This window comes from Panthera tigris, chromosome B1 (assembly GCF_018350195.1).
Source record: "Panthera tigris isolate Pti1 chromosome B1, P.tigris_Pti1_mat1.1, whole genome shotgun sequence".
Lineage (NCBI taxonomy): Eukaryota > Metazoa > Chordata > Mammalia > Carnivora > Felidae > Panthera > Panthera tigris.
The window spans coordinates 75,974,226-75,987,853 of NC_056663.1; the positions used below are offsets into that span (position 1 = coordinate 75,974,226).

Genomic DNA, 13,628 nt, shown 5'->3' on the forward strand with positions numbered 1-13,628 from the left:
AATTAACAGGTTCTTCTCATTGCTCAGTGTAGCAGAGTGGTTCTCCAAGTGTGGTCCCCAGCCATCACCTGAAAACTTGTTTAAAATACAAGTTTTCAGGGACACCTCGGTGGCTCAATTGGTAGAGTGCCCAAGTGGACTTTAGCTCGGGTCATGATCCCAGGGTCCTGGGATCAAGCAGCACCATCAGGCTCTGGGCTGAGCATGGTGCCTGCTTGGGATTCTCCCTCTGCCCCTCTCCCCTGCTTGCATGTATGCTCTAAAATAAAAAAACATTTAAAAAAAGCAAGTTTTCAGGTCTCACCCTACAACTACTGAATAAGAAATTCTGGGGGCAGGGCCCTACCATATTTTAACAAGCCTTTTAGATGGTTCAAGAGCCATTTAAAAACACAGGCCATATAGAAAAAAGATTTCATTAACCATCCATAGCACTACCATCCAGATCACTACAGCTTGAAATAGATAACTATCCTTTCACAGCTATTTAGTAACTAAAAGCAATAGATAAAACCCACGAACAGTTCAGAAGCGTTCACATCATTATCAGTTCAAAACATCTGATTCACCAAGTGTATATTACTCAAAAATAATGATCAGAAATTAAACATCACAAATAAGATTTTTTATTTGTCACCATTAAATGTCTGAATTTTAAACAGATTCTTGGACTGGTGGCTCATATCCATCAGCTCGCTCAACTTTAGCACCAGTCTCATCCCCAGTAGCTTTTCCAGAACTGCTACCTTCACCATGAAGCTCCATGAGCTTTCCCACTAAAAGAAAGAAAGAAAATGTTATAGCATACCACTGTCTTAAAACAATGGTCCTCAAAACTATATAACCACAATGGGGGGGGGGGGGGGAGGAAAAAAAAAGCCATCATCTGGCCTCAAAAAACAAGACACCAATGTACTCTGTTCACACAATTTCTTTCTTTACGAATTTTCACTTACATTCAAACTTGGGCTTCTTCAGCATTTTTACTTTTCTAACGAAGACATCATGAAGTGGATAAATAGACTGACAAGCCTTCTCTATGTCTTTTCCGATGCTGTCTGGAATCCTGCAAAACAGTAGTGACAGAAAAGAATAAACCTATACATTATTATACCCACCTCATTTAATCCACTTAAATCCTCTTGTAAGAGTCTATTATTGCCCCTTTACAGGTGGACGTTAAATGATCCAAATTATACAGCTATTTAAATGCAAAGTTAGTATTTGAGCCTTCTGCTTTTTCTGTTCCACCCTCTTAGCCAACTGCATGGGAACATCAGAAAAATGTTTTAACAGTTTTATCAGTGAACATCATCTGGGACCGAAACATTTTGTCATCATCTATTCCCATACATCATTGACTGCAAAGTTTTGTCTATTCAGTTTATTTTCTAATTAAGGCAACGGCATTTCTTTTGCTTCAAGTCTCACCATCTGCCATGAGACTGCTTGATCCATAAGGATGAAGAAACCAAATCACATTTTCTTAGCACTTACATTTCATTTCAAGGGATTTAGCTAGACAGTTTCACAGACAGGATTAAAACACAGGTTTGACTCCACCTAGTCTCATATGCTTTCCTTCATCTGAGGGATAACCAGAGATTCAGGGTTATGTTATATAATGAAAAGAAACACTTACAATTTATTGACAACTTCTTTCAAGTCATTTGTCTGCACCTCTCGGGTCATGATTTCCATCATCTTTTTCCGAATTTGGCGGACCTGTTGGTGCTGAGCATAAGAGGTCTTCCGAATCTGATTGTTGCGTTTTTTAGTAAAACCGACACAAAAGAGACGAAGCAAATACCCATCGGTAGTTTTGACATCAACGTGAGCTTCAATCATGGTCTAGAGAAAAAAAGATATTGTACCAAGTTCAATTTAAAGCCCTCAATTTCTAATATAAAAAAAACTAGAGGATCAAGTACTTATTTTATAATATGAAGTATAACATAAACTACATGCCTAATTTACAGAATTAACTTCCCTGAAGTAAACTTACCAACAGTTACTCCAAATGTTACTATCCTTCGTATCTAATTAAATACCAAGTCCTCTCAACTCTCCTTCTCATCCCCATGTAACACTTCTATCCCCATCTCAACAGCACCCAGCACTCCCATACCTTTTATGTATGCATGCCAGCCTTTTAACAGCCTACCCTTCCCACCCATCAGCCCTTCCCACCCAGTGGAACAACTCTGCAAGATGAGAAAATAGGTTCGAAGACACTCTACAATATGGACATCTACACTTACTCCTCCTTTTTAAAAAAATGTGTTTGAATAGGTTAAATATTGCTATTAACACTAAATGTCTGTATTTTTAAATGTCCTTCCTGTCCCAAACTAGAGCCATGCTGAGGATCAGATATTCAATTTCACAACTAAAATGTAATTAAAAATCTGTTAACTATTCATATCACTCCACAAAGTTAAAAAACGAAAACTACCTTAGGTAGCAACAAAAACTGAATTACCTCCTTGCAATGTGTAAATTAGTTTAATAATACACTTCTAGCAAAAATACCTTAAAATATCTCCACAAATTCAACCATAAAATCTTCGGGGAATGTCAGAAATAAATCTAACAGTATAATCAGTATGTATCATTTGGGACCAAAACATTTTGTCATCATTCATTCCCATAAACAAAATATCCCAAAACTGAATGGTTAGCCAGACACATCTGAACCGACGTAGTTGTTTCCTGTAATAACAATACTGACCAGATGGTTTGTGTCAAGCTCTTTGCTTAAGCATGTTTACATGGCTTTTATTTCACCTTAACTCCAAGAAGTGATACTCTTACCTGCATTTTAGATAAAGAAATCAAGGTTTGGCAAAGCTTTAAGTTGCTTGCCAAAGAGAACACAGCTGGGAAATGGAGCAAAGACTCCAACCTCACACCAGAGGCTCTGCCACTCTTATCATGCTACATCACAAGAGAAACAAATGCACCAATGAACCTTTTCACTATAAAATTCACTAGATTTTGAGTTTCAAAGATATGCCAAAGACAGACAAAATTGAAAACCTGCACCTAGACATACCCCAACCAACAATCCACGCAGCAGAAAAACTAACTCTGATAACCCAGTATTAAACCTTGAGAATAAATCTTGAACTCCATTTAAACAAATAAGATGATGGCTTGCTCACAGCTTTGCTCAAATTCAGGAGTGCCACTTCCAGAGTCAGAACTCAGTAAAGACAAGAAAACATCAAGAATTTAAAATGAAACTTACTTCAATTTCATGGTCATAATAACATCACATCCTTGGCCACGCATACCACAGCACCAAGCACTTTGAGGAATTTGTTCTCACCTGCCATTTTTTGACCATGGAGCACATTTTGTCCCGGGTAAGATCCATGCCATGGAAATTAGTCAGGCAGTTTTTGCCCTGAACATCTTCAGTAATTAGCTTGAATTTCCTAAATGCAACTTCATCATTCTGCAAATCAGCCAGGCTTACTTCAAACACACGACCCTTAAGGCCATCAGATGCGATTTCTATAAAACAAAAATTGTCATATCATTAACGTTAGGAACCACATAAAGTCAAGCCAACGAAGAAATGTTCATGCATAAAATTGAACTGAGAAATCAGAAAATTTATGGTACGTTACAAAAACCCTAACTTTTGTTAACCAAATCCATTTGAACACCAATGACCTGACTACGCTCATTAGAAGCTCAAACTACCCAGGCACGTTTTCTTAATGATGCTAAAAGCACCACCTTTCTTCTACGAGTATCACACCAAACACAAGCACCACAGTGGCCAAAGCTGCAACCAAGAACTGACATTTCCTTAAGTTCTCCCACCACAGGACCACCAGCAGACCTTAAGAAAAATACAAAACAAGCATAAAATACTCACTGGTTCCTTGAGTTCTCGTGACTAGTGTTTTTCCAATATTTCTTATATTAAACATTGCTGGTGCTTTTACATCATACCAATCTTTCTTTGAAAATGGATCAACCCTGTAATTTAAAAAACATTTACATTAAGTCTTACCGTAAATCACGTTAATTCTTACTTATTTTTTATTTTTAAACCGATTCCTCATTCTAAGCATTGTAAAAGGCTAATAAGTAGCACGTAAGCAACCGGAGTATGTAAGACTCTAGTTCTCAGTGAGGTGAGGGGCGCACATACAAGCCTATCTCTTCCCCACGATGTCTGCTTCATTGTACACACACCGGACACCTTGAAAAAGCTATGCCATAAACGTACACACTCCCCACCATCGGTTTTTCCACTACATAAGCAGCACTGCTTCAGAATAACATGCAGGTCTCTTGAACCCCTGCCTTTAAATAACATGCACGTCTCCTGAACTTCACTGGTGCATGAAAACTCCTACTGGTAACTCAGAATCTTCAGGGACTCACGCGAGCTCTTAGGAACTCCAAGGTCCCACCTGCCCCAAAGACATTAAGGGACGCGCGGTCCTGGGCAAATGACTTCCTCAACTCATATAAGTAGCATCGCTTTCCCGTGGAATTTACAAAGCCAGGGAGCACGCAATACCGAACACGCCAGTCCCGAGTAGCGACGCCAATTTGGCTCACAAGGAGTGCGCACAAGACCACCAAGGCTAAAGGAAAGGAACCTGCCCGCGGCGACACAGAAAACCCAGATCCACCAGGCCACCGTTCGAAGGTTCCCAACCAGGCACGGCGCGCAATCCAACTGGCATCATCGCCATCCGGCAGACGCCGCCATCCAGAACCCGCCCGCCGACACCAGAAGAACGCCAAAAAGCTGGGGGCCAAAACAGAAGCCACTTACACTTTCTTCTTGGCTCCCTTTTTGCCGCCTTTCGTAAGGCGCTTGTTCTTGCCTACCGCCATGGCGCTGCTCAGGGAGCCAAAAGGGCGGAAGTGTAACTCGCGCGAGAACTTAGGCGTACGGGGCTAGGCGTGCCATCTACGTGACCTTCGATATTGCGTTTTTCCGGCCCCTAGAGTATCGCGACAACAGAAAGAGGAACTCCTCAGATTGCAGCTGCGACAGCGCCCTCTAGTGTGTGGAGACTGCACAGCACGAGCGGCGTGCACTACCCTCTCGGTTCTGCGCTGGGGAGGCGCGGGCGCTGGCGGCCTGAGGTGCACCGTGGGGGTTGCCGGTGGTTTCCGTGGCTCTGGAGCCCGGAAGTAAGTGGAAGGAAACAGCCTCTCCATATTGTTAAAAGCGAACTTACCAGTTCACCTGGTTTTTTTGGAGGGTATGGGACTTGGAATCAGACAGCAGATCCAGTTTCAAATGCTAGTTTCAATATTTAGCCTGGTGACTTGTCTACCTTCAGTTTCCTCGTATTTAAAAGGACATAGTAATGTAGTCTGCCTCACAAGATTGTAAGTAGGATTAAATAAGTATAACTTTGGAGCTATGATAGGAAAAGATAGGATTCAGTAAGCAGAACGGAAGAGGAAGAGGCTAAGGCTTGACGGTCCCCGGGTGGGGAAAAAGACATTTTAAAACATTTCCAGCAACGTACGACCTGGAGCAAACTCCCTCAGGAGTAAAGCTCCTCTTGAGAATGTAGCAGACACCACCCACTCCGCCTCAGGTACCCCTCAGGAATTTGACAAAAGACCTGACTAAAACTGCGTAGTAGACCTTAAAACCAAGGTGTGGGCATAGACCACCCCTCGCTTAATGGAAAAGAACCAATCAAAAAGGAGTGACTAGGTATTCGGATTTATCAGGCCAATAAGGGTAGCGAACCTGAGAAGAGACGAGGGGTAAGGAAAGGGGGCCAGGATCAAAACCCTATAGAACAAAGGCCCTTGCCTGTAGTCACGGGCATTCGCTTTGAAATGCCCGTCTTAAAGTTGCCTGCTGCTCATTTTATTTTGTGTCCACCTCTTCGAGGCGATGAGACCATGAATCCCAGGTATTGAGGTTAAAAATCCTGGGGCGCCTGGGTGGCTCAGTCGGTTGAGCTTCCGACTTCAGCTCAGGTCACGATCTCAGGGTTCGTGAGTTCGAGCCCTGTGTCAGGCTCTGGGCTGACGGCTCAGAGCCTGGAGCCTGCTTCTGATTCTGTGTCTCCCTCTCTCTCTGCCCCTCCCCTATTCATGCTCTGTCTCTCTCTGTCTCAAAAATAAATAAACATTAAAAAAAAAAATTGGGGGCGCCTGGGTGGCTTGGTCGGTTGTCCGACTTCCGCTCAGGTCATGATCTCAAGGTGCGTGAGTTTGAGCCCCGTGTGGGGCTCTGTGCTGACAGCTCAGAGCCTGGAGCCTGTTTCAGATTCTGTGTCTCCCTCTCTCTCTGCCCCTCCCCCATTCATGCTCTGTCTCTCTCTGTCTCAAAAATAAATAAAAACGTTTAAAAAAAAAATTAAAAAAAAAAAAATCCTGCAACGTAGGTGCTAGTAATGTTACGCATGTTGATATGGGGTGCTGGTTGGTGGGGAATGTCATTGGCGAACATCAAGTTACACACTTGTATACTTTTCTATAGGTTTATTATACATAGATAGGAGGTTACTGTGATTGTTTCCCTGAGGAAGTATGGTTCCTAGTGTCCCCAGATATTTTAAGTTTTCAAGAAAAGCTGGAAATTGACAAAATTTTCCATTTTTGCAACTGATGCAAAAAACAAAACACAACACTTTTTTTTTTTTTTTTTTTTTAATTGTAGGGGTTTAGCAAAATACATCCTGGTTAGATGTGGCCCGAAAGCTTCAAGTGTGCAGCCCCCTGGAAGCCTGGCCCATACAAGCTTGGTACTCAGCCAGAGGTATGCTGACATCTCTTAACATCCCCTCTGACAAAAACTGCTGTGACCTTGGGGTACCTGGATGGCTCAGTCTGTTGAGCATCAGACTCAGGTCTCACAGACTCAGGTCATGATCTCACAGTCATGGGATGGAACCCCTCATCCATGCTTGGGATTCTCTCTCTCCCTCTTTCTCTGCCCCTCCACTGCTTGCACTCTCTCTCAAAATAAATAAATACGCATTTTTAAAAAATTCTCTCCCTCTGCCCCTTCTCTACTTTCTCTCTAAAAAATAGAAGTAAAAAGAATTTATAAAGTTCCCTAGACTAAACAGCTTTCTCCTCCATTCATTCCTTTTCCCTCAGCAGCAAGCAAATACTTTTGCCTTTGCAAAACAGCTCAGCTTCACTTCTTTCAGTAAGAGATTGAATTCCCAAACAAACAGGCTTTCCTTCAGCCCTGCTCCCAGAAGACGTAGCACTACCTAACTTCTCAGAATTCTGGATTAAATGTGCTCCTTTTTCACTGTAAGCAGGGCACACACAGTGCAGTTACTTGTGCACGGTTACTTCTGTTACTTGTGCCCCCTTCTCCTAGCACATCCTAGGCCCTCAGAATATTTGTTGGATACTCAAATAAGGGGTTGATGACATCAGTGGTGTTCCCAGTCTTTTGGACTCTGTGGATCAATCCAGATTCTCAAAATAATTTTGGAACCAGAACTGCAATTTTAAATTTTCACCAAGCTGTTAAAGACAAAAGACAACTGCCATTTACTGTCAGCATCACTTCATTTTAAATTATTTTGACCTGCAAAATAAAAATAAGATACCCTCTAAAAAGTCAATTCTTTTAAATCAGTCAACTTTATGAAAACATGCTTAGAACTTATTTTCCTTGTCTCACTGCAGACTAGTGAAGACTAGTGACCAGTGAAAATCAATGAGTCCTTTTAAATATACTATTAAGTCTAATAAACTCTCTTTATTAATTCTATACTTTCTAATAAATTTGACTAAGTTTACTTCATAGTTGGCAGTTCACTAGTTTAAAACCTTCCCGGTGGAAAATGTTATAGACCCGCAGGCTACCTACTCCAGAATAAAAACCAAACTTGTCTTCTTCCTGGTCTGATTCCTCATTCTGCCCAAGGGTAAAAAGCCACAGGGGAGGTGTTAATGAAGTCAGTTGCGTCTAGTTTCTTCTAGTAACACCAGCACCTAAGGGATTTGTCAGAGGTACGTATTTGAATCCTCAACTATGCTTTGTAATAAAAGCTTTTTTTAAAAAAACGATGTTCCTTGACATTGTTACATTAAATGGTACAATTATCGGTTTTAATTTAATTATGTTGAATAAAAGACAGCACAGGACGTGTGAAATCAGGTTATTGGGTCTAAACCATCTGAGAATTTCAAAATTCAGATAAAATGGAACAGAAAGATGTCAGAAGACATCAAATCTAGTAAAGTGTCAAATTGTTTCATTAATTTTCTTTTCATCTGTGACTGAACTATTAAATTGATCTAATGATTTTTAAATTTTGATTACTGTCTTTTATTTCTAAAAGGTTAATTTAGTTCTTTTTCAATTTACGTCACTTTGTAGCTTCTTATTCTTTGCAGGCATCTTCAACGTAGATTTAAATCCAGTAAGTGTGTTTTACAGTCACCATATGATAATCCAGTATCTGAAGTCTATCAGTCTGTTTCTATTGTCTTTTTCTGCTGGCTCTCTGCATAGAGTGTAGTTCCCTTGAGTTTCTAGTTGTCTTTGTGTACTGGTCATTGCATTTGAAAACTAGTATTTGTGGGAATAATTTGAGGCCTATGATGAAGATACCCTCTTTCAGAAAGGATATGCATATCCTTCTGCCGGAGTCCTCCAGGCATTTAAACCAGCTTTTTTGACTTAAGGCTTCCTGGGCAACCCAGGAGGTAAAAACCCAGCTATAATTCCTTGTAGATGTCCTACTAGATTCAGCTCTTAATGGTTTAGCTCTTTGAGGTCACAGTATGTTGAGGGGAGAATCTCCTATTAGACTTCACACATTCTGTGGACCCTGGGATTGGATTTATGTCTCTGTTACCCAGGGTGGCTGTCCAAGTAAATGTTTCAGTTTCCTGGAACTGAGAAATATGTTTAGCTTGTTATTTGTTTATCTTGTTTATTTCTCTCCCCCCACCCCTCCTGTTTGAACAAGTAATTCGCTATTAAAAAGAATAGCATTTTAATAGAGTTTTGGTTTGCGAGCTTGGGGAATAGTGGGTCATTTATTTAAAATGGTTAGAAATTTGTTCCATAGATGAAGAAATTTGAGGAAATCTTTCTTTGTTATTCTAAATTTTAAAAGTCTCCATTCTGTTCATCTTGATAAAATAAATGCAAATTTGTTTCTTTTTACTGATGACATTATCTTAAATGCTTAAATATTACTAAATCCTAACCAGATTGCAGTGAAACTGGTGCTCTCTCATTCATACTTGTTGGTATTTTACAATTATAAGCCATTTGAAAAGTCATTTGTCAATGTGATTCAAAAGCCCTCAGTGTCCTGGAAACATATCATAAGGAAATAATTCAAAACTGGGAAAAACCTATATGTGTAAAGATTTTATTCAGAGTCTTAATCATAAAATTAGATGATTAGAAATAGCCTAAATGCTTTAAAATAAGAAAATAGTTATGTAAATTATGATACATCCATATGCTATATTGTTATGCAGCCATTATAAATCATAAGTATGAACATCGTTTAGACAAGTGGAAAATGCTTATGATCAAGTGGCAATGCAGGATACAAAATTTATATACATCTTGACTATAACTATGTAAAAGGCAAAAGACAGTAAAAAAAAAAGACATCAAATACAAAAAAACTTACCAACTTAAAATTTCCCAGGTTGTTTGGTGAGCCCATCTATATCAGACTCAGGAAATCAACATAGTTGTACTAAAGTGGCACTACTTTTTTCTTCTGTGTTTGTCAAGTTTCCTATGACATTAAGTATAAAATGAATAATTTAAAAATAGGTATAAAAATAACATGTTGATGGGGCACCTGTCTGACTCAGTCAGTAGAGTATACAACATTTAATCTCAGGGTCATGAGTTCAAGCCCCACATTGGGTATGGAGCCTATTTTTAAAAAATTAAAAAATAGTAACATTGGTGATGGTTGCACAACTATGAATTTACTGAAAAAATTTAATTGTATATCTTAAACAGGGAATTTTATAGTATGAGAGTTGTATCTGAAAAAGCTGCTGTTAAAAAATTAAAAATATAATTTCTAAAGTGAATATTATTTTTTTAAAGGTTTTATTTTTAAGTGATCTCTATACCAAACATGGGGCTTGAACTCTCAATCCCAAGATCTAGAGTCACATGCTCTACTGATTGAGCCAGTCAGGTGCCCCTAAAGTGAACATTATTTATGAAATATCCCAGTGTTTGCTTTTTTTGAAGTTTTTAATTTGCCAATCCTGTAGTCTTATAGTTTTTGTTTTCTTTTTTTGAGAAAATTATAAAACTTTATTGAGAGGTATTTGAAAAGGCAAAATAAATAGAGCTATATCATGTCCATGAATTAGAAGACTCAACCTTGTAATTACTCTATAAATTCAATACAAATCCAATAAAAATTCCAACATTTTTGTTTTGTTTTAGAACTTATCAATCTAATTCTAAAAGTTGTACAGAAGAGCAAATGGCTAAGAATAGCAAAGGTATTCCTAAGTAAGAAAAATTTGGTGATTTTTTTGGAGCTGGAGGTAGGATTTGCCCTGAGATATCAAGGCCATTTTCTAGGGGTGCCTGGGTGGCTCAGTCGGTTAGGTGTCTGACCTCAGCTCAGGTCATGATCTCACAGTTCATGAATTCAAGCCCTTGGAATTCTCTCTCTCTTCCTCTCTCTCTGCCCCTCCCTCACTTGCACTTTCTCTCTCTCAAAATAAACAAATAAACTTAAAAAAAAAAAAGAGACCATTTTCTAAAGTTATACAGGATGGTATAGTATTGCCCCAAGGTTAGACAAATTGGCCAGTGAGTCAGAATAGAAACCATCAACAGATACACACACACACACACACACACACACACACACACAGACTTCATTTATGAAAGATCTGGTGTTAGAGATAAGTGGGGAAATAATTAACTACCCAGCAAATGGTGCTGGGATAACCACCACTTATCCATATGGGGAAAGTATTATATTAAACTATCTCATATTTTTCACAAAAATCAGGGAAGACTAAAGACAAATGTGAAAAGCAAAACTATAAAATGTTTACAATTCAGTAAAGAATATCTCTATGACTTTGGGTAGGAAATGAACTCCCTACCACCAACCTAATTTATATTCAGCTTTATAAGATACTTTTCAAAACCTGTTACTTCCAGAAGGACATGGTTGACAAGCCATGACACCTTTCAAACTCTGCTCCCCCAAAAGTCAACAGTCTTCTGTTGCTGTTTTGAACAGGCACAGTTCTCAGAATTGGTGGATATTTTCCATGAGGCATGTAATAAGATATTTTCACAGGTCAACTCTGACATGAAGGAAACGTACTAAAAACTCCAAGATTATCAATGGGATGATCTGCAAACTACAAACAGGAATCTTGGGTCTTTTGAGCAACACCATCTTGATGTTTTCACCCAAAAGCCTGAGTACCTGACACAGGATTTTAGGGGTTCCAAAGCCATATCATAACTACTTCAGGAAGTCAAGCATATGTGCTGATGGCATCAGGAAAGAAGACATGAAGTTTTGCTTCCCTATGCTGTAAGGCTTCTAAGCCAAAGACATGTGTGAATGTCAGAAAATCTTCCCCCAGGAACCAAGAATAACCTTTAAAAAAAAACCAAAAACCAAAAAACAAAAAAAAAAACGAGGATAGAAGATTCCCCATTTCAATCTGGCTTCTGAGACATTGTATTAGTGGTATTTACACCTTTCACAAAAGACAACAACAATGTGTCTTGTATGCTAACAACATCAGTTTGAAAGAAAAAACCAAATTCTACGTTTTCATAAAACCTGACTGAAGAAAAATAGTATTTGAAACAGTAGCACAGAGCACTAGAAGCACAGAGCTATCAAAAAAGTACACTTCACTTGGTATTCCCAGTGTGTTCTGCTTTCTGTGACTGGACTGTGGAAGCATCTAGGTTCTTTGCAGCATTGCTCCCATCCTTGCCACCATCTGCTTTCCCCTTTCTCCCTTTGGGCAACTTCTCTCCTTTCTTTACAGCAGACTTTTTAGGCCTGGGTTCTGGTTTTGGAGGAGCAGGGTTAGCAGACAACTGTGCCGATCTACTCTGTGGCTCATCCTTCACCTTCACCTTGTCACCTTTAGGATCTCCTTTTGCCTTTCTCTTGGTCCTGGTGGCAGCAGTAGTTGGAAGGTGGCTTTGTCAGTCCAGGGAGAGGGGTGGTGGTTGTCTTCCTCATGCTGCTCCTAGAAAGATTTCTTTAAGAGGGGTGCCTGGGTGGCTCGGTTGGCTGAGAGTCCAACGCTTGATCTCAGCTCAGGTCTTGATTTCAGGGTTGTGAGTTCAAGCCCTGTGCTGGACTTCACACTGGGTGTGAAACCTACTTAAAAAAAAAAAAAAAAAAAAAAAAAAAAAGACTTAAAAAAAAAAAGGAAACTTATCAGGAGACCACTGGCTGACTCTCCAGAGACTCAAGTACCACACCCTCTGAGAGGTGTGGGCTCCCAGCTGCTTTCCACCTCACAGGTGCCTTCAGCTGGGGCAGGGCTGGCATGGGCTATAGTCTTATAATTAAATATCATTCTCTCTTTGATCCTCCCAGCTCTCTCCCCACTGCTACCAACACAGCTGTCCTTTCTCATGTAGAACTTCATTCTCTTTAATACATCTGTGAGACTGAGATGTATAATAAGAAATATATATATTTCATCTTCATCTGGGTTGCTAGTACAGATCTCCCAAAACATTTGGAATTTCCTAGGTGATGAGATTAGTAAAGGTCTCTAATTTTGTTTATAGTGACATTTGGAAGCACCTAAGGATAGGGGCTGGTTTCCAGAAAAACCAACCATGTAATTATAAAGTTGGAGTTTTCCATCCCATCCCCCTGACCTTCCTGTAGGGAGATGGGCTGGAGGTTGAGTTCAATCACCAATGGTCAGTAATTGATCATACCTATGTAATGAAGCCTCTTTAAAAACCTAGGTTTGTGAAGACATGGAGATGTGGGGAGATAGGTATGTTTGGAGAGAGCATGGAAGTTTTACACCCTTTCCCCATACCCTGCCTATGCATCTCCTCCATCTGGCTGTTCTGAGTTATATCCTTTTATAATAAATCAGTAATCTAAATGTAAGTAAAGTTAACTTATTAACTTAGTAAAGCAAGTAAAATGTTTTCTGGAGTTCTGTGAGCCACTCTAGCAAATTTAATTGAACCCAAGGAGGGGGCTTTTGGGAGCTCAGAGCCATAGTCAGCCAGAAACAGGTGACAACCTGGACTTGGCAATTAGCATTTGAAGGGGGGCGGCAGTCTTGAAGGACTGGGCACTTCACCTGTAAGATCTGAATCTATCTATGGGTAGACAGTGTCGGAATTGTGTTCAACTGTAGGACATCCAACTGGTGTCTGAGAATTGCTTCTTGGTATGCGAATGATCCCCACAGATACTGCAATGGGTTCCAGGATCATTTAACATCACTTTCTCCCAGTGTCTAAACACTTCCTGATCTCATTTCCTTTTCCTCTCAGCTGCAGCTTGTAATTGCTCATCTGAGCAACAAACTTCCTCACCAAACTCTATACTTCCTTGTAGGCTTACCCCTGTCTGACCCTTCCCAGAAAACCCTAAGCCTAGTTCAGTACTCTATCTACCTTCTGTGGTTGT

At 39.9% G+C, this 13,628-nt stretch overlaps 2 protein-coding genes and 2 non-coding genes across 4 annotated transcripts; all 4 read right to left on the bottom strand.

The window, feature by feature from the left end:
- Window positions 1-603: 603 nt before the first annotated feature.
- On the bottom strand, window positions 604-4,911 carry RPS3A (ribosomal protein S3A). The gene is made up of 6 exons (XM_007084173.3): window positions 4,805-4,911; window positions 3,890-3,993; window positions 3,332-3,519; window positions 1,643-1,851; window positions 957-1,066; window positions 604-776 (listed from the first exon to the last, which is right to left on the bottom strand). The coding sequence occupies exons 1-6, from the start codon at window positions 4,864-4,866 to the stop codon at window positions 655-657; spliced, it is 795 nt and encodes a 264-aa protein (XP_007084235.1). The 5' UTR covers window positions 4,867-4,911; the 3' UTR covers window positions 604-654.
- Window positions 1,273-1,346, bottom strand: LOC122238263. The gene has a single exon (XR_006217208.1). It is a non-coding gene; the product is annotated as a small nucleolar RNA SNORD73 (small nucleolar RNA).
- On the bottom strand, window positions 2,574-2,646 carry LOC122238262. The gene has a single exon (XR_006217207.1). It is a non-coding gene; the product is annotated as a small nucleolar RNA SNORD73 (small nucleolar RNA).
- Window positions 4,912-11,743: 6,832 nt separating the features above from the next.
- On the bottom strand, window positions 11,744-12,615 carry LOC102959948 (high mobility group nucleosome-binding domain-containing protein 4-like). Its single transcript, XM_042984751.1, has 2 exons — window positions 12,446-12,615; window positions 11,744-12,158 (listed from the first exon to the last, which is right to left on the bottom strand). The coding sequence occupies exons 1-2, from the start codon at window positions 12,613-12,615 to the stop codon at window positions 11,861-11,863; spliced, it is 468 nt and encodes a 155-aa protein (XP_042840685.1). The 3' UTR covers window positions 11,744-11,860.
- Window positions 12,616-13,628: the final 1,013 nt, after the last annotated feature.